This window comes from Lemur catta, chromosome 19 (assembly GCF_020740605.2).
Source record: "Lemur catta isolate mLemCat1 chromosome 19, mLemCat1.pri, whole genome shotgun sequence".
NCBI lineage: Eukaryota > Metazoa > Chordata > Mammalia > Primates > Lemuridae > Lemur > Lemur catta.
The window spans coordinates 26,360,454-26,388,322 of NC_059146.1; the positions used below are offsets into that span (position 1 = coordinate 26,360,454).

The following is a 27,869-nucleotide window of genomic DNA, read 5'->3' on the forward strand; positions in this document are numbered from 1 at the left end:
TTGGGAAATCGCAGCAGCTGGTGCGGTGGCCTCAGCCTCAAAGCTGGAGCTTCACACTGAGACTGGCAGAATCGACCGGGGTCTGGATGGTCACATCACAGAGGACTAAACCTCCATCTCAGTGAGGCTGCTATAACTTGGGAGCTCTGAGTCTATAATCTGACTGATCCACTGTCTCTTGACCAGAACTGGAACGCCATGTATTCTTAAGTGGTTACAAATTCAGATTCTGGAGTCAGTCTGGAATCTTTATGCCTTGACTTAATAGCTGTGTGGCTTTGGACGAGTTACTTAACCTCTCTGTGCCTCATTTCCTCAAGCTGTAAAATGGAGATATACCAGGATCTAACTCTCAGATCTGTTAGGGGCATTAGCCAGCTGATATACATGGAGGCCTGGCATAGGCTGCTGCTTGATTAATATTCACTATTATTATTTTTATTTAACAACTCCACCCCCCAAGCTCTCAGTCCCTGAATGCCTACTATGTGTCAGACCCAGTGCCAGGTACACGACACACGTGGTCTTTCCTGGAGCCCTCTAGTGGGGCCTGGAGGCAGACAGCATCAGTCCCATTTTACAGAGGAGGAAACAGAGGCTCAGAGATTTGCCGAAAGCCTTCCTGCCAGCCCTGTGAGTGCAGAGGCCAAGATTAGAACTCAGAACTGAGTAGTCACAGAATCACGACTGCCGACGACCGCTCCATCACCCCGCCCATGGCAAACAAGAACACCCGAGGCGGCCGTTAACGTGCCCTACGGTCCTGGTGGGCGGCAGTGTCCTTGTCCTGAAGCCAGCCCCATTCTGGACTTGAACCGTGGTGTGAACCAGCTCATTCCCTTTTTATGCTCCAGCCAGCCCGGGTTGGGTCCCTCGCTTGCCAGCTGGAAGGGACCTCACAGACTCAGGCAAATAAGGAGTTTGAGAACCAGCCAACCAGATGATGTTGAAGCTGTGACATTCTGGGGCTTCTCTCAAGTTCTAAAAATGGATCATTCAAAAAAATCAACTCAGGTTCCCAGGGATCGTGGGCAGAGGCAGGGCAGACCGCTTTCCTGCTGCTGATGACTAATTAATTAAGTGGGGACGGTTTTGGTGGGGTACCGGGGTCACTGTGCCAAGGGAAGGGCAGACACACACACCCTCCAGCCCCACGGCCCCCACCCTCAACGTCTACCACCTTGGATGTGGGGGGGCCCTGCTCGCCTCCCCACACCCCCGCCACCAGCCTGCTGCTGCCCCCCCATACCTGTTTTCTTTGCCATTTGGCAACAGTGACGGGCGCTCAGCCCCCGGGCGCTCTGTGCACACGTAGGTGTTCCTGCGGGCCATCATGCTGGGAGGGAGGTTGTTCTGCGGGAGACACGGCCAGGAAGTGGGTGAGGAGGTAAAGAGACCCCCAGCCCCTGCCCCACCGTCTCTGCCCTCCCTCGCGAGGAATGAGTCAGGGGCCCATGGGGGAAATGAGAGTGAGCAGGAGACGGTTGAAAGGTCCCCAAGACATGAAATGTTCACAGGTGAACCCAGCCATCTAGGCCAAGTCCACTGGATCGAGCAGGAGAGGGGGACACTGAGGGAGGGCAGGGCAGGGCAGGGCAGGTTCCCAGGGGGCATCCTTGTCCCCCCCCCACCTCCTCCAACAATACCCACCCTTGGCAGGCACCAAACTTTTTGTTAACATACTTGCTCACGCCACACTTTGTCTCCCCTCCTTTGTACTCACTGGCTGCCTCACCTGTTAGAACATTCCTCCTACCTCTTCCCCAGCTCACTCCTACATGTTGTTCAGGTGCCAGTTCACAACACACCCCACCCCCACCCCCGGGCTGGGTCAGGTGCTTCCTTTGGGCTCCCCACTGCGGCCCCCATCACTGTGTTGTCAACATCTGCTCCCGCATGTGTCCCCAGCCCACACTGGACTGTGAGCTCTGGGAGTATCAGGACCCCGCCGCCTCCCTCGCAGACGAGTTGGGAAGAGACCCCTCCTTTCCCATTCTCTGCAAGTTTGTCTAAGATTGGTGTTATTTCTTCTTTAAATGTTTGGAAGAATTCCACTAGTGGGAGCCATCTGAGCCTAGAAATTTCTTTATGGAGAAGGTTTTAAATTACGGATTCAATTTCTTTAATACAAATCTAAGATTGTTAGAATTTTCTATTTCTTCTTGTATCAGTTTTGATAAGTTGTGATTTTTTTTTAGGAAAGAGCCCATTTCATCTAAGTGGTCTCAAATTTACTGGCATAAAGTAGTTCCTAAAATATCACTTCACTATTTTTTTTTTTTTTTTTTTTGGGATGGAGTCTCACTGTTGCCCAGGCTAGAGTGCTGTGGCGTCAGCCTAGCTCACAGCCACCTCAAACTCCTGGCTTAAGCAATCCTCCTGCCTCAGCCTCCCGAGTAGCTGGGACTACAGGCATGTGCCATCATGCCCGGCTAATGTTTTCTATTTTTAATTGTCTGGCTAATTTTTTTTCTATTTTTAGTAGAGATGGGGTTTCACTCTTCCTCAGGCTGGTCTCAAACTCCTGAGCTCAAGTGATCCTCCCGCCTTGGCCTCCCAGAGTGCTAGGATTACAGGCATAAGCCACTGTGCCTGGCCTATCTTCTTTTTCTTTTTTAGAGATGGGGTCTCACTGTGTTGCCCAGGCTGGAGTGCAGTGGCTATTCACAGGCTCCATCATCGTGCACTGCTGCCTTGAACTCCTGGGCTCAAACAATCCTGCTGCCTCAGCCTCCCAAGTAGCTGGGACTACAGGTGTGTACCCACTGTGCCCAGCAATCATCTTACTATCTTTTCACGTTAGAACAAAGTTCTTCTTTTCACGTTGGATATTAGTAATTCATGTTGACTGTCTTTTTTTCCTTAGTCCTGCTAGTGGTCCATTGATTTTATTAATCTATTCAAAGAACCAACTTTTGGTTTGCTGATTTGCTCTAGCATATCTCTGCTTTCTCCTTCACTGGTTTCTTTTCTTGTCTTTAATACTTCCTCCCTTCTATTTTCTTTGGGGTTAATTTGCTGTTCCCTTTCTAGCTTCTCAAGATGTAGGTTTAGTTTGACAATAACAACAGCTCTCATTCACCGGGTGCTTCCTGTGCCAGATGCTGTGTGAAGCGCTTGATGCATAAGATCTTACAACATCCTTGCAACAACCCAGGTTCCTCAATGAGCCCATTTCACACAGTGGAATACTGAAGTTCAGAGAGAAGTCATCTGCCCAAGGTCACACGGCTCATCGCTGTAATTCCAACGCTAGTCTGTGTGGGTTCGGAGTCCCCACCACTTTCCCAACCTGCCTCTATACTTTTAGAGACAGGGTCTTGCTATGTTGCCCAGGCTGGCCTCAAACTCCTGGCTCAAGCGATCCTCCTGCCTCAACCTCCCAAGTAGCTGAGACTACAGGTGCACGCCACCACGCCCAGTTGCCTCCACTCTTTTATTCCTATGCTGAGGATATTTGGTTCGTTTGACCTGCACGATACCGTTCTAGCGAACTCAGACGCAGGAACCCCAAATACTACATTTCCCAGACCCCTTTGCAGCACAGGTTCTGGATATAAATTGGGTTCTGCCAATCTTTGCACTCATGAAGATCTGGAAGGTGGAAATGGGATGGCAGCTGCTTTCCTGCCCCCTCTGACTTCAGCTCACACAGGCAAGGGTGACAAGATGGTCTTTGCTTCAGCAGGCCCCAGTGGCTGCTGTCCAGCCTGCTGGGTGTCAAGAGGCTCTTCTGGTGGAGGACAGGGCTTTTGAGTCTTGGATGACAGTCATGACCGTGTGTTCCGGAATCCACCAGTGCTGGGGCAGCCTCAGAGGCGGCAGCTCCCTTGGTGGGTCAGTTCTGCTGTGTGGCTGTGAGTGTTGTCCCTGTAGGTTCAGCCTGTGGTCTGTTCCTCCGATCCTTCCTAGGATTTGATTTTGTTTTCATTTTCCTTTTCTTCCCACCCTAACATTATGCCATAAGAAACATCTTTTGTTTTAATACTACACTCCCACTTTGTTCTCTCCTTCTCTGGCCCTGCCACTCCCACCCTTTTTCTGGATTATAGATCACCAAGTATCCACGTCCTGTTTCCCTAAGGCCCTTCTGGTGTACGTCGGCCAGGGAGCTGTCCCCAGGGGCACCTTCTCCCGACTCCCCGTGGGGCTTCTCCCCCTGCTGTCCCCCAGCTCCGCACAGCTCTGGAGTCCTGGGCCCAGAACCTGGGCAAGTGGTCAGTCCTGAAAGGTGGCTGCAGGGTCCCTGCCTGACACCACCAGTCATGGCCGGCCACCGCCTGTTGCTACAGGTTACCACCAGTCACACCAGTCATGGCTGGTCATAGCCGGTCAAAGCTGATCATGGCCATTCACTGCCAGTTAAGGCCAGCCATGGCCGGTCAAAGCCAATGAAGGCTGGTCAAAGCCAGCCAGAGCCTGTCAAAGCTGGTCACAGTCAGTCAAAGCCAGTCATGGACAGACACTGCAGGTCACCACCAGTCATGACCAGTAATGGCTGGACACTGTTGGTCATTGGGTCACTACCAGTCAAGACCAGGCAAAGCTGGACACCGCCAGTCACCACTGCTGGGCTGGGTACCTCCTGATGGCTGGTACCTCTGCAGAAACACCTCCACCCAGCAAACAGCCACACATCCTTGCTTTGCCTTGGGTCTTTAGAACCAAAATAAACCCAAAGTGACCAGTGGCACCAAGGGTACTAGGAAAAATTTAAAATGACGAATGTTGCTAACTATGTACAAGAAGGATTAGTATTTAAAAACTTAATTCTTATAACTTCTTTGTTAAAGAGCAAAACCTTATGCTAAAAATGAAACAACTAGGCCGGCTGCAGTGGCTCATGCCTGTAATCCTAGCACTTTGGGAGGCTGAGGCAAGCATTGCTTGAGCCCAGGAGTGTGAGGTTGTAGTGAGCTATAATCACCCCCTGCACTCTAGCCTGGGCAACAGAGCAAGACCCCATCTAAAACCCAAAAAAACCCTAGAAGCATTTTGTGTCCGTGTGGGCGGTGACCCATGCTTTTAAAAGCTTACGCCCACAACCAGTTCAGACCAGCACCGGTGTGGGGCAGGAACCAAACATGACCCACCGGTCAAGGGCACGACCACACCGGGCAGCTCCTGTGCATGCTCAGAGCAGAGGGGCCGGGATCGTGACGGACCCAAGGTGAGCTAAGGGGCAGGGAAGGCAGCTTCTGCTTCTAGATTTTCAAAGTACTTAATTCCCCATGTTAAATCCTTCCTGCCGAAAGCACATACCGCACTTCTTTCTGTTTCTGACACCACCCGTTAATTCATGCACTAGCATCAAGCATTAGCTCAGGCAAGGAACACTCAGTAAATGTTGGCCGAATGAATGAATGACCGGATTTACAAAGGAGTCCCGTGTGGTGGTCTGGGAATGGGATGCAGAAGGTGACCTCGGTGGTGTGTGCGGCTGGCCCACAGGTAGCAGCACCCCCGGCCCTGCCCTCCAGCCCTGGCCACTCACAGGGGTGCTAGTGCTGTCCTTCCGCCGCTCTGGGATCTCTGCCTTGTTGGGGTTGTGGGCGCTGCTGACCATGGGGCTGGAGGGGGGCAGCCCCCGGCTCCCGCTCCCCGCGGCGCTGCAGCTCGCCTTCCGGCCCGGCAGCCGCTCCTCCTTCAGCTCCGTCTCCCCCGTGCTCGTCGGGCTGCGCTTGGGGTGCAGGGGTGCTGGGGACGGGCCACCTGGGGGAGGGGGCATCAGTTAGAGCTGGCATCACCGGGAAAACCCAGAATCGACCCCGAAACTCCAAGTAAATGACATGATGTAAATATAGCTCATTCATTGCAGCAGTTTTATTTTTTTTTTAAGACTGGGAGCAGCCTAAATGCCCCTTAACAGGGGAATGACTAAATAAATCAAGGTATTTCCACACCACGGAATACTGAGCAGGTATAAAAAAGAATGAGGAAGCACTTTATATACCAATATAGAACGATCTTCAAGACAGACTGTAGAATAGAAAAGGAAGGCAACGGATGGGTCTACAGCGTGCCATCATTTGGATAAAAAAGTGTTGTGTATGAATATCTCCAAAAGACTATCCTTTGTATTAAGGGGGAGAATATATTTGTTTTTATATATCCTTTTCTTCCTTCTTTCCTCTCTCTTCCCATCTCTCTTTATATATTTGAATAGGACTAAAATCCCCCCAGAAGAATTCATACAAAAAGCAGTTGCAATGGCTGCCTTTAAGAAGAGAAACTGGGGGCTGGGGGATGTGGTTGGACAAAGACTTTTTCATCGTCTACGTTTCTTGCACCAACAATTTTGGAGGATGTGACCGTATTAACTATTTCAAAAACAAAGCAAAACCAATCTGGTCCCTTGGGACATCTTAGGACTCTGTTTTAGAACCAGGGGGTGACAAGTGCTCACAAGCTTCAGAAAGTTAGAACGTCTACACGTTACATCCTCAAGAACGTTAACGTGCAAAGTCCCAGACCCACAAGCCGGGAGCCCTCCAACAACGACAGACACTGGGCACCCATCAGCAATTGCAATCCTTCACCCTAACAATCCTTGCAACCCACGTGTCAGTGTGGGGATTTTTGAAGTTTACCATGTTCTAACCATATGATATCAGAGTCGCAAGCTCCTTGGGGACCTTCTGGGCCAATCTTGTTATTTTATAGACAGGGAAAGGGGAGCGGTTTGACCACCTAGCAATGGTGGAGCTTGGGCAGAACCGGCATCTCCTGCTCGGGCCTCCCGCTGAGCTGCCCTGACACTCGCCTCCTCACCCTAGTGTCTGTCCCACAGTAAAGAACTTCACCCCGCACACAAGTAGGGCTGTAAAAATAACACCTTGGGGAATACTAAGCTGTTAAACATAGAGCTACAAGATGACCCAGCAATTCCACTCCTGCATACGCGCCCACAAAAAACAAAGGCAGCACATCCACACAGAAACGCGTCCACGAAAGCTCCCAGCAGCAGCACTCGCAACAGCCAGAAAGGGGAAGCAACCCGCGTGTTCATCAGCGGGTGGAGGGAGAAACAAAATGTGGGACGTCTGTCAACGGAACATCATTCAGCAACAGAAAGGAATGAAGGACCAATACACGCCTCAGGGATGGACCTTGAACACATTATGCTAAATCAAAGACACCAGTCACAGAAGACCACATGTTGTATCATTCCAGTTATCGGAAATGTCTAGAATAGGCAAATCCATAGATATAAAATTAGACTGATAGTTGCTAGAGGCTGGAGGTGTGATGGGGGTGGGGGTGGATAGAGGGTTGTAAGTTGATGGTTAAGGTTTGGGGAGTTTCATTTCGGGGCAATGACAATGTTCTAAAATTGGTTGTGGTGATGAATGTACAACTCTGTAAATATATTAAAGCTACTAAATTGTACACTTTAAATGGGTAAGTTGTATGCTATGTGAATTTTATCTTCATGAGACAGTCAAAGGATTAACATTAGATGAGGGTCTGGGTAAGAGACCCCTCAGAAGTTTCCATGCCTAAGTGGTGGTGGTGTCTATTCATTTTCTGCAGCAGATGAGATGTCTGTCAGTTGCAGAATGTGGGGTACAATCAGGTGGCTGCCCAGCCCGCTTCCACTAGGAAGGGCCTCCCTCACTTCAGTGTGGAGGAGAGGGCAGGCTCTCAGCAGCCACTTTGTACCACATGTCCTCCTGTGCTTCAGTCACAGTAGATTAATCCCAACTGGACTCTGATATCAGAGCTCCGTCTCTGATTAGTGGACCAAAGAGATACCAGCTACTATTTGGGCTGGTCCCTAAAACTGAGATGTAAGAAATTCAGGAGCTGAGAGATCAGGAAAAAGATAAGGTGAGATAAGAGACAAAGGAGAAAAATAGATAAGCCAAGAGGAAGCAAGACACAGAGTGTCTGCTCTGGGTCTGGCCGCTTTTCCAGTTTCAGTCCCTTCCTGAGCCTGGCTGCCCCTGCATCTTTCTGAGCTATTCCTCCCATGGCTGCAGTGGGGTCCAGCGGGTCTCGACTGCTTGCCAGTCGGAGACCCCTGACACAGCGCAGGTCTGAGCCTTGGGCTGGGAGATGGCACCTGAGTGTGGGGGCCGATACTCACAGAAGTCACTATGCCTGCGCTGGCGGTGGTAGGTGGAGGAGGAACTCCGCTGCCCTTTGCTGTGGCTGGTGCCTTTGCTGGAGCTCGTTCCATTGGTGGTGTCGCTGGGCGCCCGCACCCGTGCCAGGGCCAGCCCTGGGGCACCCCGGTCCCCACCCTCCTGAGAGAGAAACACAGACGAGGTGCCTCAGCCCCTGCCCCACCTGCCCTCCAGGTCCCTCCACCCCAGGCACTGCACGTTGCTGAGGGCCCCTGGCCCCCTCTGACCTCAGTCTTCCTGCCCAGCAGGAGGTAGGTGGCGGTCACTTCGTTGTACTTCTGGCTGGTCAAGGCCTCTTTGATTTCTTCCCGTGTGTAGCCCATACCCACCATCACCTCTGGGAAAGGGGGTGGAGAAAAGGTTCAGTCTCCCCAGACCCGATCCTTCCACCCATCTCTGTGCCACTCAGCGATGTCTGCTCTTTGACCTTTCCCATGTCCATTCTCTCTTCTGCCAGCGTCACCCTGATTTTCCTTGAAAGAACATTCTTTCCTCTCTCCAATCATCGGGCTGACTCCTGACTGCTCCACCCCCCCCCCCCCCCACAGGCACATAAACCCAGGTCTGGCCAATCAGAGTGTTCTATCCCCAAAGCCACACTGATTGGTTCAGGCTTGTGGCCCAGGTCTGGCCAATCAGAGCGTTCCATTCCTAAGGCTATACTGATTGGTTTAGGACAGGCACGTGGCCCAAGTCTGGCCAATTAGAGTGCGCTATCTCCAAGGCCACATTGATTGGTTCAGGGATAGCCTATGGGCACCAGCCAGGGATTTTTATTGGAACATTAGGAAAGCAGCTTCTCTTCCTGATAGGGTGTCCAGGCTACTAGGGTATGCTGTTACCAGCTTGCCTCCGTGTCATGAGAGCTGCCTGGGAAAGAAGCTACCAAGGTGAAGATTCTCAACTGTCTCTGAGCACCTGGATCCAACTGTGCCTGAAGGCTGCCTACTCTGGCCTTTTCAGTTATGTGAATGAATAAATTATCACTATTAGGTTAGATCATACAAAATTGCCAGTATAGACATTTTTGACCTATAGAATGGCAATTTCATATGGTTCAAACTTTTTTTTTTTTTGGTTCAACCTGTTGTTATTATTATCTGGTTTAAGCCAGATTGACTTGGGATTTCTGTTACTTGCAACCATGAAAGTCCTGATTAATACAGCCAGGCTCTGATGGTGGCCTCAGTTTCCTCGGCTGTAGAATGGAGGGTTCTGGATGGTTTCTAAGGCGTTCTTCCAGAGCTAATGGTTTAGGGTTCAAGAGTTCTAAGATTCTAGGCTAGAGGGATCAGGACAGAAGGGTGGCAGACGAGATATGTGCCAAGGTGGGGGTTGTCCCCAAACATGCAGATCACTAATGACTTGTGCTCAAACCTTTCTAGAAGTGGTCTGTGATTTGTGTCTTAATACTCAAAGCTAACATGCATGTGCACTTATCACACGCTAGGCACTAATGTAAGAGCTGTATGCAGATTACCTCATTTGATATTCATAACTCTATGAGATAGGTGCTGTGATTATTCCCATTTGCAGATGAGGAAACAGAAGCACAGAGAGGGGTGCTTGCCTAGGGTCACACAGCTAGAAGGTGGCAGTGTAGGGACTGGAGCCCAGACTCCTCACCGCTCTCCCTGAGAGCCTTGCACGTTTCTCTGATGCACTAACCAACGCGACAGGTGCTTGCGGGCTCCTGCCCTGGCTCTGTGGCTCTGGGCACCTGCTCTCCCTGACCCTCACCGATTCGCTTGGCGTCCCCGAAGTCCTCCTCGGGCTCTGTGTATGGCTTCAACTCCTCACCCTCATAGCCGATGTTAATCCACTTGTCTTTCATGATTTGCTGCAGGGAACAGGAGTGGGGCAGACGGGTGTCAGAAGGAACCAGGAGTAATTCAGCTTTTTCCACCTCCTAGGTGGGCCCCCAAGTGGGGCTCCCTGACCTGCCCCAAACCCCCAATGCTTAACACCCAGGATCTCGGGCTCCCTAAGAGCTAGCACCCGCTCCCCCTCCCCCACCCCATCCTCTGCCAGAGCCTCCTGACGCCACTCACCCTCCTCCGCATCATCTGGGCCCCTGGCACCCTGTAATCATCCTAGGAGCTCATTAGCTAATTACTGGCAAGGCGGGGAGTGGGTGAGGCTGCTGGGGGGTGGCGTCAGGACGGGTCTGTGAGCCTTTGCCTGGCCTGTGTACCCCCACCCGCCAGCAGTGACCCTCAGGCAGGTGGGCACAGGAAGGGAAAGTGTGGCCAGAGGCTGTTGGGGGCAGGCAGCGTTTGGGGAAGTCAGGAGACGGGAGGGGGGCCCAGTGTCTGTGGGGCTCACCTCGAGAGTGCAGCGTTTAGCTGGGTTCAGCACCAAAAATCTCCGCAGAATGCTCTCACAGTCTGTTGACATGTAGAAAGGGACCCGGTACTTCCCTCTGAGGACACGCTCTCGCAGCTCCTGGGGGGATGGGATTACTGGGGGAGGGGTCCGCCCCGATTCCCCACCTGTTACACACACTCTCATCTTTGTCCCAACCCCTCTGATGGAAGTGACAGAAGCTCCGAGTCCCAGCCAGGAGAGGGTGGGCAAAACCTCACTCCTCTCTCTTGACCTCAGTTTCCCATCTGCAAAATGGGAACATTGTACGGATGCAGCAATTAAAAACTTTTTTCAAAAGCTAAATAACTTTTCATTCAGAAGAAATATTCCAGAGAAAGTGAATTCTCCAAGCCAGATAAGAGGGAGACGAGCGAGTGAGTCAGCCTCTGGGGCCTGTCTCCTCACCTGCCCTCGCAGGCCTGCTGCCAGGGTATTAATACCCTCGAAATGCTTAACACACGCCAGCCGGAGAGCGCTATGTAAATATTAGGTTCACTAAAGGGGAGGGGAGATGCTGCCTCCCACCCCTGCCTTCCTCTGTCCAGACCCGTCTCCGCACCCCCAGCCACGCCTGCTTTCCACAGAGCTGCAATTCTCCAAGGACGTTCGTGGATTCACATCCCGGCTTACGTTTAAGGGTCTTTCACCAGGGGCCCTCCCAAGGCTGTGAAAAATAAGATACATTTGAGGCTCCAGGGCCTGGCGGACCAGGGGAAATCCCTTCCATCTGAATAAAGAACTGGGGGGAGGCAGAAAATGGGCGGGAATGGGGGTGTGTGAACCAGAGTCCCTTGGGGTGGAGCCCCCTGCCAGGGACTGAGTTGGAGCTGCCTGCGGGTCCATTCTCAAAGGGCTGGAAGATCCATGTGCCTGGGGGCTTCCTGGATCTGCAGGTCATTAGAGCCCCAAGGGTTGTGGGTATTTAATACAGATCGGATCACTTTCAGAGCACTCACCCCACACCAGGCAGTGTTTTCTAAGCTCTTTATGCAAATTAAATCTATTTTTGCAACACTACAAAGTGTGGTTATGACATTCATTTTCCAGATGAGGAAACTGAGGCTCATAGAGAGGTCTGGTCACTTGCCCTGGGCCTGGGTTCGAACCCAGGCAGTGGGGCCCTGGAACCTGTGCTTGTGAACACTGCACCCCATTGCCTCTGTCACGTGACGGTGAGACGGTACTGGGCCACCGCTACCACCACCAGAGTGGCTCCCAAGGGTGACGCTGTGTCTAGACACCAACCCCTAGAGAAGGGCTTTGTATACGCAGGCGGGCTCCAAGTAGATATTCTTAACGTCCCCATCTTACAGGTGGGGAAACTGAGGTTCAGAAACGGACGTATCCAAGGTTACTCAGAAAGGAAATGACAGAGCTGGAACCCGTCCCTGGCTATGTGCCTCCTTTGCCCAGCAAGGCCTGGGGTACCTGCTGGGGAAACCAGGACGGCAGGAAGTGACAGAGGCCTGGGGCAGGTGATTCACTGGTCTTGCCCTTTGAAAAGGTCTCTTAACGTCACGCTTGCAGCTCAGCAAAATTATACGTGAGTATGGACCGCGCAGGAGAGGCCTGGACTGTACCGAGGCCGTGTTTCCTGTGTGTGACTGTCGGCAGGAAAACACCCCTGGTCTCAGGAGATAAGCCGCTGTAGCCTTTGGGGATAAAGGGACACAGTGTCTGCAACTAATTGTCCAATGGCCCATCAATAATGATGATGACAGCAACATCATCATGTGCAGATATAGCAAATGTGGCCAAATGCCAGCAATTGTGAACCTCCCGAAAGGTACCATGTGTTCTTTGTTCTATTCTTGCAACTTTTCTGTAGATTGGCAACGTTTCAAACTAAAAAGTTCAAAGGGGGAAAAAAAAACCCCACCAAACCACAACTCAGCCCACACTCCCCACTCCCTTCCAGAATTTTCCCTCCCCGCAGCGGCCAGCATCTGATATGATATCTATGTTGCCTATTGATTTTGTTTCTGCCTGGCTCTGCTGTTGGAATGTTAGTTCACAAAGACAGGAATTTGTTTTTTTCGTTTGAAGTGTACAATTCAATGGTTTCTAGTATCTTCGCTGAGTTGCACAATCTTCATTTAACCACAATCAATTTTAGAACATTTTCCATCACCTCAGAAGAAATCCCGTAGCCTTTACCCTTTAGCAATCGGCCCCCAGTGCCTCCCTCTCCCAGCCTCGGGCAACCGCTAGTCCACTTTCTGTCTCTACGGACCTGCCTGTTCTGGACATTTCGTATAAACGGACACACTCTGTGGCCTTTTGTGACTGGCTTTATCCCCTATCGCAGTTTTCAAGGCTCTCCCATGGTGTGGCATGCACAAGGGCAGCGGTTTTTGTTTCTCTGGTTCACGTCATATTTGCAAAGCCTAAAACAGAGGCTGACTTTGACACGTGGGCAAAAAATAGCTGCTGAGGAAGTGGATGGGCCAGGATTTGAACTCAAACCTGTCAGCTGAAAGCTCATGCCCTGAACCCCAACACAGCAACTTAGGGTGGCCTCGTGGCCATGGGGACTTCAGTCCTGCCTGCCTCCTGTCTTGCCATGTGACCTCAGGCCAGCACCCCACTCTGGCCCTCTGCAGAGGAAATATACAAGGGACAGGGTCCTAACTGTGGGGCGCAGGAGCCCAGGCGCCCAGCCCCCCGCCCCCGGCACCTTGAGGTTGTGCCCGTCGAAGGGCAGGGAGCCGCTGACGAGGGTGTACAGGATGACGCCGAGGCTCCAGATGTCCACTTCCGGCCCGTCATACTTCTTGCCCTGGAACAGCTCCGGGGCGGCGTACGGGGGGCTCCCGCAGAACGTGTCCAGCTTCGAGCCCAGCGTGAACTCGTTGCTGAAGCCGAAGTCGGCGATCTTGATGTTGGCCTCGGCATCCAGCAGGAGGTTCTCCGCCTGGGAGGAGAGGACAGGGCAGGGGGTGGGACTCGCGGCCAAAGCCCTGAGGGGCAAACGAGAGCACAGGTTCTGGAGCCGGCTCCCCGGGACTGACCCTCGGGACTGACCCTGGACAGCATCTTTACATCTCTGGGCCTCAGTCTCCTCATCCATACAATGGGAATAATCATAGTCACGACCCCATATAGGGTAGTTTGAAAATGAGCTAATCCATGTAAAAGGCCAGTATTTCATACCCAGCGAGCGCTATGTAACGTTGCTACCACCCCACGTGGTCTGCACAGCTAGGGGTCTTCAGGCAATCTCCTCCCCCTCTCTAAGCTTCAGTTTACCCAGGAGAAGAAACATGAGGCCTGACTGCTCAAGACCGATACAAATGAGAACAATAATTTAATCTAATGCTTGCTGCGTGCTTACTATGCGCCGGGCTTTGTGGACTGTCATTTATAAGAGTGGCTGCTTACTGTGGGGTTAAGACTACAGAGTCTTGGAGAATTCCAGCTTCAAATCCTAGCTCCACCACCCACTACTGTGTGACTCTGGGTGGGTTACCAAAAGTCTCTGTGCCTCAGTTTCCCTGAGCGTGAACTGAAGGTAATCACAGCCCCCGCCTCACAGGCGGTTATGGGGTTAAGCGTAAAGTGCTCACACAGCACCATTTGGAATGCAGTCAGCACCGAATAAATGCTTTGTATTGTTACAGAATTTTGTCTCTTTTCTGTGGCATGTAGTCTTATAATTGCCATTTCACAGGTGGGGAAACTGAGGCTCAGGAGGCCACACCTCATGCCCAGAGCAAGAAAGCAGTGGAGCTGGAATCCAGGCAAGGCCAGCTGGCCACCAGCACCACTGGACCCCCATACCTCCTGGTTTATTTCTGCGTCACCTCCTGCCCCAGCAAAGGGACAAAGCCCACAAAGATGTGTCACAGAACTCTGCCCCAAACCTGGATCTAACAGCATCTGCCTTGTTTAACGGTTACACTTCCTTTCCTGGCATTCGAGGCTCCATGATCCAGACCCAACCCCACATCTGGGTCGGTTCCAGCGGTTGGTACCCCTGGTTCGCTAACAGGACCCTGAAGTTCATTTTAGGCATTTCCACAACCTTCCACCAGGGGGCGCGCAACCGCCAGTTTACTTGTCACCGTCTATCGCACCCTGCGGGGCAAACTCAGAGCGCGGAAACCTCTATAGCAATTTGACCGTGGAAATTTATGTCTTTTGAATCTAAGAATAGTTTTAAAAATGGGGCTTACATTTTGACATCTTTTTTTTCCCCTCACTTTTACTGCAATTCATTTTTATCCTATTTTACAAAAGTGGAAGTTTGAAAGTTTTTTAAAACAACAAAACAAACCTGGTCCTTCCTCACAGAGAATTTGGGAAGCACCAAGCACACGACTTAGCACACAGTAGGTGCCTTCAGCATGACAGCTCACGACAAATCAATTCGAGCCAGACAAATGTTCAGCTATCTGGTCTTAGTGGAGAAGTCCTCAGACGAGCATGGCAGGTAGGGGACAGGGACCCTGGGGACAAGGAGCTACACGAGGGGGCTGCCCTGCTCAGCTGACAGGTGGCTGGCATTGCCCCTCCGAGTCCCCACTTCTCTCTCAAAGGCCCTTCTCAAGCCCTCAGATCTCCCGTGATTGTGAGGCCCCTCGGGCAGCGTGACTCTGGAGCTCTACAGTCTGCATTCTCGAGGATTCCAGAATGCTCTAAGGTCTGAGAGATGTCAAGGCCCCAAAGGCGCTGAGAGTGATGAACTCTTTATCGCATCGCAGTGTCCTTGTCCCACACCCACGTGACTGTCCGGGGACACTTTGTTTCTTCCCCCTGGTTCACTCCTCCTGCCCCTCCTGTCCCCCTGTTGCCGCAGAAGCCTGGGAAAGAGTGGAGGGGCTCCACGTGCCGGGGGAGGGTGTGAGGAGAAGAGGGTGGGGGATTTGTGGGAGGGTACAGGGGAACCATGCAGGGGATGGAGGCAGGGAGAAGTGGGGGTACCTGTGGGCTGATCTGGGGTCCCTGAGGTCACCGTGGGGTGGGGGGCTTACCTTCAGGTCCCTGTGTACAATGTTTTTCTGGTGACAATAGTGCACAGCCGATACAATCTGGAGGGGGGGAAGGTCAGTCACTTGCGGCCCCCATCGCCCTCAGCCTCCCTCAGTGGCCCTGTGAAGCCACTTACAACCGAGGCCCTGGACCCCAGGCTGCTCTGAGGCACAGGCTGAGACCCTGGGGCCCCACACCCCCGGCTGGTCACAGGGAGAGGTGCTCATGGAGCCTGTACAGACACACACCTCCACCAGGACAGCCGGACACCCAGAGACATCAGAACCAAGACATGGGGATGAGCCCCTCCTGCCTTCCACACCTGGAAACTCCCATGAGAACATCATACACCTGTAGGGGGACACGCGGCCCCGACTCACCAGGGCTCAAGGCCCTCATACCCAGGACAGCTGCGTCAGGGCAGCTGCCTAGCCTCAAACTGACACCCTAACACCCACACACCTGGGCACCCTCACATCAAACACCTGGGAACCCCCACACCTGCATATCCTCTTACCCACACACCTGGGAACCCCCATACCTGCATGCTCCTTTGCTTACTTACAAACTTATACACCCCCACCTGGGCCCCCACTTCCCCATCTACCCAGCCTGCCACACACCCGCTTACCCACACACCTACATTCCTGGGCACCCGCATAACTATTTCCCATGCATCATCTGATCCACACTCTGACCACACACCTGGCACCCTGGCGCCTGCGTATCGTCTTGCCACACACCCACGCACTGCGAACACCCTCAGGCCCACACAGGCAATACCTGCACACCCAGGTGCCTTCACACCTGAACATCCTGTCACTCACCCAGCTGGGCACCCGCACACCTACACCTGCACATCCCCACACCTGGGCGGCTGCGACACCCAGATTTAAGCCCCATCGTCAGGTCCCTGGCCAGCCCAGGCCACACCCAGCTCTCAGACCCTCTCCCCAGGGACCCCCACCGCCCCCCCAGCCTCAGCCCTGCCCCTGACCTGTCGGAACTTGGCTCGGGCTTCCTTCTCCTTCATGCGGCCGTGCGACACGAGGTAGTCAAACACTTCTCCTGCGGGGCAGAGGCAGGTAGGGTCAGGGAAGGGGTGCGGTGGTCAAGGGAGGAGGGAGGCAGGGGAGGTGGGGTCTCACCGGCACTTGCGTATTCCATCACCAGGTACAGTGTCTTCTCAGTCTCGATCACCTCGAAGAGCTTCACTGCAACAGGCGGGGTGGAGTGGGGGGTTAGGAGGGAAGAGACCCCCCCACCTATACTCAGTAACTACCGGGATGGGCCAACCATATTACCCCTACTCAGGAACCCTCAATGGCTCCCTACTGATGGCCAGATTTCCCAAACTCCTCAGCCTCACTCTGCCACCTTTTCCACTTGGTCTCCCACAAGAACACCAGCTCGAGGCCAGGGATTTGGGCCCCGTGCCCGGCACACAGCAGCCGCTCGGCCAGTATTTACCGAGGTCAATGAATGAATGAACGAATGCCGCGGCCACGTCAGCTTAACTCTGCTCCGCTCAGTGAAGACCCCCCCCCCGACTGATGACAGTGATGACAATGCCACTACTGATGAAAATGCCCAGACCAGCTCCCGTAGCTCAGGCCTGAACTAAGCATTTCAATGCACGATCTTATCCGGTTCTCACAGTGACCTTGTAATAAGCCCTCTTATCACCCCCACTCCAGCAAGAGAAAGAGAGGCTCAGAGAGGTTAAGTGACTTGCTCAAGATCACACAGCAGTGATGCTACTATGAGAAACTAGGTCTCTCTAACTATTTTATAATCACTGCCCACGGCCCCCTACCCCGATTCTGTCCTTTCCCTAGTGCTCTGGGTGGTGGCCTGCCTCTGATCCCGCTCCCTTCCCTCCTCACCGATGTTGGGGTGGTTTAAGCCCTTCATGATGCGGACTTCTCGGAACAGCTGGGCACGGCCGGAAAGGAAGACAGAGAAGAGTGAGGGCAGGTGGTTTTGGGGATTCTCTCCCCTGCCAGGCCGAAGCGGGAGGGGTTGGGCAGGTCACCCAGCTGTCCCCAGAACCTGGCCCCTACTCTGCTGCCTCTCCCTGGGCCTCACCTTCTGCAGGCTGCTGGGGTTCAGCTGGGTTTTGTCAATGATCTTGATGGCAACCTAGAAGTGGAGGAAAGAAGAGGGGAAGGTCAAGGTACAGGGGCCCTTGATGTGGGGGAGGTTCTCCAACTCAGATCACCCTGGGATACCATTCTTTTGCCCTCTCTCCCAGAGCCCTCAATCTGGGCCATTCCTGGTTGATGGGGGTACATGGGCCTCAGGGCTTTTGCACATGCTCTTCCCACCGTCTCCAATGCTACCCTTACTTCTGTGGCGAAATATCCCCTATTCCATTGTAGGGCTGGGACAAGGCTACTCCAGAGGCCTGTGTTAGGGTGACCAAGATTTTGAAGGGATCCCTTTGTTAGGGCATCTCAGATCATTTATCCATCATATCTTTGTTCTGAACACATGAACTGTGGAGTAACAACCAACCAGCTAACATTTACTGAGCACTCACTATGTGGTCTACATGCTTTATCAATGAGAACTCTTTTAATCCCTCAGGACAACCCTATGAGCACTAGGATTATTCCCATTTTATAAGTGGGGAAACTGAGGCACAGAGTGGTTCAGTCACTTTGCCAAGGTTTACATGGCTAGTAAGTTGTGGGCTGGATTTGAACTTATGCGGTCTGATAAAATCTACCTCTTAAACACTTAAAATTTTAAAATATGTATATATTTTCAAAGAGCTTTCAGCTAGCACGGGGGAAAAAATCAGAATGTTATTGGTTAAGTTTTTACTTTGAATTACACATTGGGGTAGACCATTGTAAGTTTTTCAGTAGTGAACGACCTTCAAAAGTCTTAATTTAGCCCTGGGTCTATATAGTTTGCCCAAAGGGTTTTTGGGGCCACGTCCCCAAACCCCCCAGATCTACTGGATTAAAGAACTCTTCCCCTGGGAGGCCTTGTTCCCTCAGAAGCTGGTGCTCTCAGAAACCCCTGGAGTCCTGTGCGAGATCCACATATGGAGAATGCTGAGTCTGTGTGGGGGAGAGGGTCCCCAGCTTCCCTCATATTCTCACGAATGGGTTTTTAAAAAATTTGTCAAACACTTTTTATGCCAGTATTGAGACGATCATATGGTTTCTCTCCTTTAGTCTGTGAATGTGGTGAAGTACATGAATAAATTGTCAAATGAAAAAGAACTTTGCATTCCTGAGATAAACCCAGCTTTGTCATCACACAGCTTTCTTTTACTGATTTGCCAGACTCTAGTTAATATTTTAAGATATTTGTATCTCTGTTCGAGAGTAAGACTGGCCTGTAATTTTGTTTCTTGTCTGTTTTTGCTTTTACGGCCAAGCTACCATATAAAAATCAGCTGGGCAGTGGAACCTCTTTCTTTAGACTCTGGAAAAATTGGCATAACATTTGAATGTTTGCTAGAATTTGCCCATAAAACCCTCGGGGCCTGGTGTCTTTTGTGCGTATGGTGGAAACAGCATGAGGGCAGGGGAGAGTCCATCCAGGGCAGAAAAAATTGCTCCAGTCATTTCTCTAAAGTTGAAGGGGAGTGCAGAGGAAATCATGAAACCACCCACCATCTTTTTTTTTCATTTCAGTGTGAGGTAGAGGCTTCATATCTAGGTTACGAGGTCTGGGTGGGCCCTTTCTGCAATAGTATTGCCATACTCAGCACAGATGCCCACTCTGGAAGGGAAGGTGGGGAGAGTGAGGCTGTGTATAACTGAAACACAACAGGAATAAACCTGGTGTGTTCTCAAGATCACTGGAAGATTTCAAGGAACCACCATTAAAACCACGAGACAGCCCCAGGTTTATGCACAAAAGCCATGTGCATCCTTAGAAATGTAACACGTGGCTCTGACTGTGCTACAGATAATTTGAGGGGTGCCTGAAATTTGTTTCTCTTTTTCCCACTGGGGTTGTCCTGGGAAAATCTGAGATATTATAACCTGTCCCAGCAAATGAGGGTCAACCCTGATCTCTACCAACCTCCCCCGAGGCTCTGGCCCTGTGGGGTCGTGCCCTGAGCCTGCCCCATCCCCGTACTCACCTCTCGACCGGTGAGGATGTGCCGAGCCAGCTTGACTTTGGCAAAGTTGCCCTTCCCAATGGTCCTCAGCAGGCGGTAGTTGCCCACGTGGGGCTGCTCCTCGGGACAGGAGGCGATGGAGTTCCGGCAGCGGGCCCCCAGGGAGCGGCTGGACCAGGACGGTCCTTTGTCTGAGGAGCGGCCACTGCCCAAGGTGCCATGCTGGGCGGGGGAGACGGAGTGTGAGCTGTCCAATCCTGCCTTCACTGGCACCCGTGGGCTGGGGCAACGAACTCTAGCCCTGGTCACGAGCCCCTCTGTGGCCCTTTTCAAACTCAGGCCATAGAGAACCACGATGCCTTTGGATATTCCACCTCTCTCTACAAAAAGATGCCTCTGAGAACAAAAGCCCCAGGGTCCCCAGACATCAGGCCTCTTCTTCACCCCTCGCTGCAGACTGTCTACCTCCAACTTCCTTTTTTAGTGACAGGCCTACCTCGGAGACACTGCAGGTTCACTTCCAGACCACCACAACAAAGTATCGCATCGCAATAAAGCAAGCCACACGAACTTTTTTGGTTTCCTAGTGCACATGTAAGTTATGTTTACACTATGCTGTAGTCTCTTGAGTGTGCAATAGCATTATGTCTAAAAAAAAAAACAAGCATACCTTCATTAAAAAATACTGTATTGCTAAAAAATGCTAACGATCACCTGCACTTTTAGTGAGTCATAATCAAAGATCACTGGTCACAGATCACCATAGCGTAATGATAACGAAAAAGTTTGAAATATTGTGAGAATTACCAAGATGTGACACAGGGACACAGTGAGCACATGGCGGTGCACAATGGTGCCGACAGACTTGCTTGAGGGAGGGTTGCCATAAACCTTCGATCTGTAAAAAAATGCACTATCTGCGACGTGCAACGAAGTGAGGGCGGTACGCCTGCCCGGGGGGCCTCCGGCATCGCCACAGTAGTTTATTCTGAATGCTGCAGCCTTCAACCCTAATCAATGCTCCACCACCGCCAGCACTGGGCCAGCCATTCTATTTATCGGTCACTGTCTCTGCTCCAGCCCCAGTTCCACTCCAAACCCAAAGGTCAACATTTTATTCCCGGTTTACTGTCCCTAACATTTTATTTCAATCATTGTCGCCCCAGATTGGGCTCCAAACATTGCAAGCAAGTCTTTCATTTTGCCCTAAAGTCCTGGTTGAGTCATTGTTACCTTCCTTCCGTGAAAAACACTGTTGCTTCCACCGCCCCATGATCCCCGCCCTGACCTGCTGTCTCCCACACCATCGCTCCTCTCTGTCCCTGTCCCCGACGTTCTGTTCCTGCTGTCCTGTCCCTCCCGGGCCTCTCTCCCCCGCAGGTCACCTGCCTGCTCCGAGCTGCCCTGGCCTGATTGCGAGCCCCAGGGACTGTGCCTCCCTTTCAGGGCTGGGGCCCAGGGTGCCAGAGGCCCCAGACAAGACAGCTCTGCGCAGAGCCTGCGCTGCCCTCGTGCCCATCCCAGGGCTGGGCGGGAAACACGTGGACAAAGGGAACCCAGGAAGAAAGAAGGCCAGGTGGCCAGTGGGCCTGGCTCTGGTCCTTGCAGGAAGTCTCTGCCAGGCCACTTAACAGCGATGACAACCAACATTTAATGAGTGTTGGTCACTTATGCAATATGATGCCACATACCACATTATCACTCCCATTATACGGGGGGGGAAACTGAGGCCCAGAGCCGGGATCTGAACCCAGACAGTCTGTCCCGGAGTTGAAGCTCTTCACTTTCCCCCGCTATATGCTGCACGTGCCCGATCCATTTCTGTGAAGCAGCCCGTGCTAAGGGCCACGCCCTGTGCGATGACCAACTCACCCCACATCCAATCCCCACTGACGGAGGAACCTGCTCCTCCGAGCTCCAAGAAGAGAAACCGAGCCTCAGAGAGAAGGTGGCTTGTGAAGGTCACACAGCTCATTCCCAAGGGGCAGAAAGACAATCCCCCGACGGCTGGGCAGTACCAAGCACCACTGCTGGGGCTCCAACCACGCGCCCGCGGCCCACGGTCTCCAGTGTGGGTCCAGCTATGATCCCCACTCTCCGGACAGGGACCCCAGGGCTCAGGCAGGGGGAGTACCTTGGCCAAGGTCACAGGGCAGATGGAGGATGGAGCAGAGTGCCGGGATTCGAACCTGGGCCTGCCGACTACTCCTGAGCGCTGAGCTCTTTCCCACATCCCACCGGGCGGGCAGCGCACCCCAGGCTTCCTCCCAGGGGAGGCTGGGGGGGGTGGAGATCAGGGCACAAGGCCCCCCATCCCCGAGATAAGGGCTTGGAGAAGAATCCCCGTCAGGTGGCAGCAGGGAAGCCAACTACAGATGGGAGGGCAGTCCACGGAAGGCAGCATGGCTGCTGGACCCCTGCGAGGGGCAGCTGGGGCAGTGGGTGACAAAGGCCCCAGGGGCTGGGGGCGGGAGCTAAAATTGGCCAGCACCACCAGCTGGCCTGGCTCCCTCCCGCCCGGCTGGCGCCCCAACACTGGGGCCTGTTGCTAGGGAACCTAGGGAGGCTGGCCCCCTGGTGGGGGGCCCTGGAACCTGGGGTGGGGGAGCATGACCCCAAGTGGCTGTGGCCACAGGAACCAGGCAGCAGGGGTAGGGGTTACAACCTCAGATTCCAGAGGCAGACAGGCGACACCCTGCCAGGACTGACAAGCATGTCTTCCTGACTAGAGTTGGAGGACAGAGAAGGGATTAGCCATCCTCAAATCCCCTCCCGGCACACTTCTTAACAAAAAAGGGACAGCGAGTCTCCATGTGAGCCCCATTTTACAGACAAGGAAGCCAAGGCTCAGAGAGGTGAGGTCACTTGCCTGAGGTCACACAGCTAGGGAGAGACAGAAACTGGGCTTCACCCAAGTTCACCTGAATAATTAGACTAATAGTAATGACAACAATAGCAGCTACAACATGCTGGCCCAGTGCACCTTACTGACATCATCCTGCTGGCTCCCGAACACACCCCTGCCAGGGAGGTGCCATCATCGACCCCACTTAGAGATAAGGAAACTGAGGCTCCAAGCTGGGAGGGAATCTGCAAGTTCACTCAACAACTAATGACAGCCCTGGCTTGCGAATCCACGGGCCATGTGACTCATATCCACAGTCCCAACAGCAGCGACCATGTGGAGCACTTCCTATGTGCCAGGTTTCCCCCAAACTGAGTAACCATCCGAGGAACTCCAGTGCTCACCCCTAGTTTCCAGAGCAGGAAACTGAGGCTCGGAAAGGAAGAACCAGTTGTCTGAGGACACACGCAAACCAGCCGGCAGTGCCAGCATTTGAACCCAGGACTGTGGACTCCCTGACACCTTCCAGTAGTGACCAGGGAAGGGAGGCGGGTGGGCATTTCACCACACTCCGAACTGGAGTCTGGCCCATAGCAGTGATGGGGGGAGAGGGTCTTGTGAGATGAGGAAGGGGCAAAGATAAATCTCTCTGGTGGGGACCTGGGGCAGGGGAGGGGATAGGGACCTGGCAGAAGGCCTGGGCAAAAGGGACAAAAACCTCCACTGCAGAGGAGGCTGGGCATGGCTGGGGGGCAGGTCTTTAGATGCACTTAGAGTGATCAGAAACATGGGACGTGGGGGCAGGGGGGTCTCCCTGGGATTGTCCGGATTGCAGTGTAGGGGCAGGGGAGCCCAGGAATGGTAGAAGTGACAAAGCCATAGGGGACAGTGGAAATCAGAGGCCAGGAATTCCTGGGACTTGGGGGGAATCTCCTAGAAGTCAGAGAAGGGTATCCTGGGAGCAGTCCTTAAAACCAGAAAAGGGGCTGGGGGCCTGCACCATGGGGGAAGGGGCTTCCTAGGCAAGGAGCAGCCTAAAGGAATAAGGGCTGAGCCTTACGGGAAGTCAAGAGGTCTAGAAATTTGGGGAGAAGGCTTCCAACAAACTGACCCCAAGAGAAGAGGCTTAAAGCCAGGGCAAGACCACAGACTTCAAGTCCAGGAGTCTTCTGGAAGAAGGATGTGGGGGCCAGGCCCTGTGAGCTGAGGAAGGGCTCTGAAGCTGAGGAGGGGGCTTCCTCAGGAGGCCAGACCCCCAGCAAGGAAGGGGGAGGCCCTGGGGCAGGAGAAAGGATGGCAGCCTAAGAGGAAGGGGCCTGGGTTCAGCCTAGGAAGGTGGTCAGGAGGTTGGGGTTTGGGGAGGGGGCTTGCCTGAGGCTGAGGAGTTGACACAGGGAGGATGAGGCCCGGAGTCAGACTGGTCCAGGGCCTAGCAATCCGAGCCTGGGCTGGGTGGGGGCCTGGAGGTTGGAGGCCAAGGCTTCCTGGGAGAGGAAGAGACCAGAGAGGGTCCAGGTGGCATCTGGGGACCCCAGGGTGCTGGGATCCGAGGACAAGGCTGCTTGGAAGATGGGGACCAGGCCTGGGAATGGAGAGACCGTGAAGAAGCCAGAAAAGGCCCTGGGCCCAGGAAAGGTGGAAACCAGGTTCCTGGGAGGGTGCCCACAGGGGTCGGGTGGGTCCTGGAGGGGCAGAGGGCTGGCAGTCAGAGGAGGGGGGTGCTGGGGGGCCGGCTCCCGGGCTCAGACGAGGAAGGCCCGAGCCGGAGGCAGGACTGGGCCAGGCCTTGCGGGGAGAGGGCCGGGGCTGGGCCTTGGGGGGTCAGGGGCCCTGCAAAGCCGGGAGGAGGCGAGTTGTCGGAAGCAGACGGCCTGGAGGAGAAAGGGCTCGGAACACGCCAGAGAAGGGAGGGGCTCCTGGAAGCAGGGGAGGGGGCTTCCTGGAGGGAAGCGTCCCGGGCGGAAGCGGTCTGCACAGGGACGCGAGAGGGGTCCCGAGAGAGGGGCGCCCCCAGGGGTCGGGCTGGGCTGAGGAGGTGGGGAGGGCCGAGAGGCACGGAAGTCCGGGAGGGGGTCGGGGGGTGGCGAGCCGGGTCGAGCCCGGGAAACACGAGTAGGGGCTCGCGGGGTGAGGGACACGGCGGGGCGAGGGGTTTGGCGGCCGGACCCAGCCAGGGCTCCCCAAGGGGCCGGGCCCCACTCACCGTGTCCGAGTTCCGATCGTTGCCCGGGGCCAGGGCCGTCCGCGAAGACATCTTCTCCGGGTCCCGGGGGGCAGGGGCGGCCGGGTGGGGGGGGCGGGGATCCTGGGGTCCCCTCTCTTCCCCTCCCCCCCCCCCGCCGGCCTGGGGACGCGAGCTCAAAAGCTGGGCGCCGTGAACGCCCGAATCCGCGCCGCGGGAGAGGGGGCAGGGCGGGGGAGGGGAGGGGACGCCGAGGGTCCTAGTGGCCCCGCGCAGCTGGGGCCCCGGACGCCATGGGGGGCGGCGGGCAGTCGGGCTGGCGGGCTGGTGGGGGCCGCGGAGGGGGCGCGGAGCCGGCCCGGGCGGTGGCGGAGGGAGGCGGCGGAGGGGCCCGGGAGGAAGGGACGTCAGGGGGAGGGGTGGCCAGGGCGGGGCCGCCGAGACCCCGCCCCCCGCCGCCGGCCCTTAAAGGCGCAGGCCCGGGCTGGCCGCGGGCTCTGGGGGCGGAGGCAGGTCCGGGCGCGCTGGTGGGGAGCGTGTTCCCACAGGACGGTGGCGACTCACCGGAGAAGAGAGAAGGGGAGAGCAACGCCGGGGCAGAGCGCCAGAGACGCAGAGAAAGTAGTGAGAGATGTAGAGAGAGAGAGACACATACAGAAAGAGACAGACCGGGATACAAAGGGACAGAGAGACTCGGAGAGAGACGGAGGGAAGGGCAGAGACTCAGCAGGATGAACAGAGTCGAAGGACAGAAAGAGGGAAATGCAGGGAGCAAAAGACAGAGTGTGGGAGGTGCAGAGAGACCGAGAGATACAGAGACAGAGACAAACAAAGACTGAGACAGAAAGAGACAAAGAGATACACACAGAGACGCAGAGATCTGTGGGGCAGGACCCAGGCGCCGCGCACCCTCACTCCCGGCCCACCCTCTCCCCAGTCGTGGGGCCCACGAAGCTCTGCACGGAGGCCTAAGGGTGCGGAGGGGTGGCCGGGCGAAGCGGAGGGCCTGGCCACTGCAGGGACCGACTGGCCTCCCTAGTGATGCTGCCTCAGCCCCAGAGCCCCAGACCCCAGGGTCGGGGCTGCAGTGTCCCTTCCGCTGCACCCCAGCTGGGGTCTGAGAACCCTCTCTGTCCAGCTGTGGCACCTGGGGGCAGGAACTTGCCCTTTCTGGGCCTCGCTTTTCCAGTTTGTAAAATGAGGAGAAGGACCCCCATGGGACTCCCCGGCAGGGCTGGTGCAGGGGCAAAGGAACCCTGTGCGGGTATCACCTGCAGGACACAGCCGCTCTCCAGATGGGCACACAGACCTCGCGGAAGCCACACGGTGCTGTGGGGACCACCCATGTTCTCTAGACCAGGGTGGGATGAAAGAAAGGGGCCTTGTGTAGTCCTGGCCCCGAATCATACAGTCCTGGGATGGGGTCTGTGCCCTGCCCCACCCTCACCCTGGTCTCTCTGACCACCTTCTTGGGCCTCAGTTTCCCTTTCTAAAGCATGGGTGTGTTGGTAACAGGAGTGCGCTGGCGCTGGCTCAGGCGAGCTGATTGTCAAATAAGCTGATTGTTACAGTCTCAGGAATTTTGGAACTGGTTGTTAACCACAGCCATTATTAGAAATTAAATTATGCAAACATACAATTAAATAAATTGTATTAATAGTACAGGTAATACATACTCATCGTGTCCAAATTATTTGACTACATTTACTATTATCTATGATTGTGAGGTTATTTACATGTATTTTACCTGCATAGTGAAACTACCTTATAATGGTCAGCTACTGTGCATCTCTCCTCCAAAAACGCTTTGAGTGACATCACCTTGGTAGCCTGGAATTAGCCATGATGGGAATATATACACCATGGAAATTGGCAAAAGCTGCAAATCAAGGCTCTCCAACCCCCACCCGCAGAGAGCTGGTTGTTAAACGTTAACTGGTTGACACTATCACCTACATAGAGTGATGGAGGCTTCCCCGATGCCAGGCTCTGAGCACTTTATCCTTCCTGCCACCCCATAAGGTGGGGCACATCGTTATCAACTCCATTTGCAGATGAGGCCCAAGGAAGGAAAGTCACACCTGAAGGTCACACAGCTAGTGAGTGGCAGGGCTGGGATTTGAACTCCAAGTGCCCCCAAACTCCAGAACTTGGACTTTTAACCACCGTGGTTTCTTGTCCCTGAATAATAATAGTAGCAACCTCAGGTTGTGACAATCAATGAAAATGTAAGTAAAGCACTTCCCAGGGGGTCAGATTAGAACTTCCTATGTAGGGACAGCAAATGGGGCCTGAGGAGTCTCAGGGATGGAAGCAGAGAAGGAGGAGTTCGGAATAATTTTCTAGAAGCACCCAGGGGCCCTGCAGGGTGAGGGATGGGATGGAGGGGCTGAGACCCTCCAACCATGTCCCAGCCTTAGCACTGAGACCTGCAGTTCCCCCTGCGTCACACGGGGGCAGCAGATCACCTCCCTGCACACGTCTGCACGTTCCCCACACAGGGCACTCTTTGGGGCCCACCCTTGCTCCCCTGTCCCCAGCACTGTCCCCACCCTATTTCCCAGATGAGGGGACTGCGGCTTACAGAGGGGGTGGCTATAAATGGATGAACCTTGAAAACATTGTGCTATAAGTGATAGGAGCCAGTCACAAAAGGCCACAGAGTGTATGATCCCATTTACATGAAACGTCCAGAACAGGCAGGTCCACAGAGACAGGAAGGGGACGAGTGGTTGCAGGGCCTGGGGGCGGGGAGTAGTGGGGAGTGACTGCTAATGGTGTGGGGGTTTCTTTTTGGGGTGATGAAAATGTTTGGGAATTAGGTAGTGGCAATGCTCGCCACAACTTTATGAATATATTAAAACCCACTGGACTGTATGGTTGCAAAGAGTGAATTTTATGGCATGTGAATTACATCTTAAAAAAAAAATTAAAAAAGGGGGGAGGTCTGACATGCATCACGGCCTGTGACAGGCCACTGATGATCACGGGTCCAAGCTGCAAAGGCTGTTGAGGGGAGACAGGGAAATGGGGGGGCAAGGCCTCTTCCTCCCCCTCCCCTATTGGCCACCTAACCAGCCCCTCCCCCACAGCCTATTATCTGGGGAACTCAGTCTTGAACTGAGGCCTTCAGCCCTTTGAATCTTAAACCTGGGTCACTTCCCCAGCTGCTGGGATTGGTGGAGGAGCTGTGATCCTAATGCGGACCCCAGCCCCAACTGGACCCCAGCCCCAACTTTGCCTAGGCCGGTGATCCCTCCTCCCTCTCAGGTTGTGCCTAAACCCAAA

At 54.0% G+C, this 27,869-nt stretch overlaps 1 protein-coding gene across 1 annotated transcript in view; it reads right to left on the minus strand.

Moving 5' to 3' along the window:
* The window catches only part of MARK4 (microtubule affinity regulating kinase 4), a 30,013-nt gene extending 5,244 nt beyond the window's left edge, over positions 1-24,769 (minus strand). The window contains 14 exon segments of the mRNA XM_045531437.1: positions 1,250-1,353; positions 5,495-5,712; positions 8,090-8,249; positions 8,357-8,466; positions 9,870-9,969; positions 10,455-10,574; positions 13,174-13,410; positions 15,470-15,526; positions 16,465-16,535; positions 16,616-16,681; positions 17,354-17,402; positions 17,556-17,609; positions 19,576-19,776; positions 24,603-24,769. Coding sequence (XP_045387393.1) covers positions 1,250-1,353; positions 5,495-5,712; positions 8,090-8,249; positions 8,357-8,466; positions 9,870-9,969; positions 10,455-10,574; positions 13,174-13,410; positions 15,470-15,526; positions 16,465-16,535; positions 16,616-16,681; positions 17,354-17,402; positions 17,556-17,609; positions 19,576-19,776; positions 24,603-24,653 — 1,598 coding nt within the window. The 5' untranslated portion in view covers positions 24,654-24,769.
* Between the last annotated feature and the right edge of the window lie 3,100 nt (positions 24,770-27,869).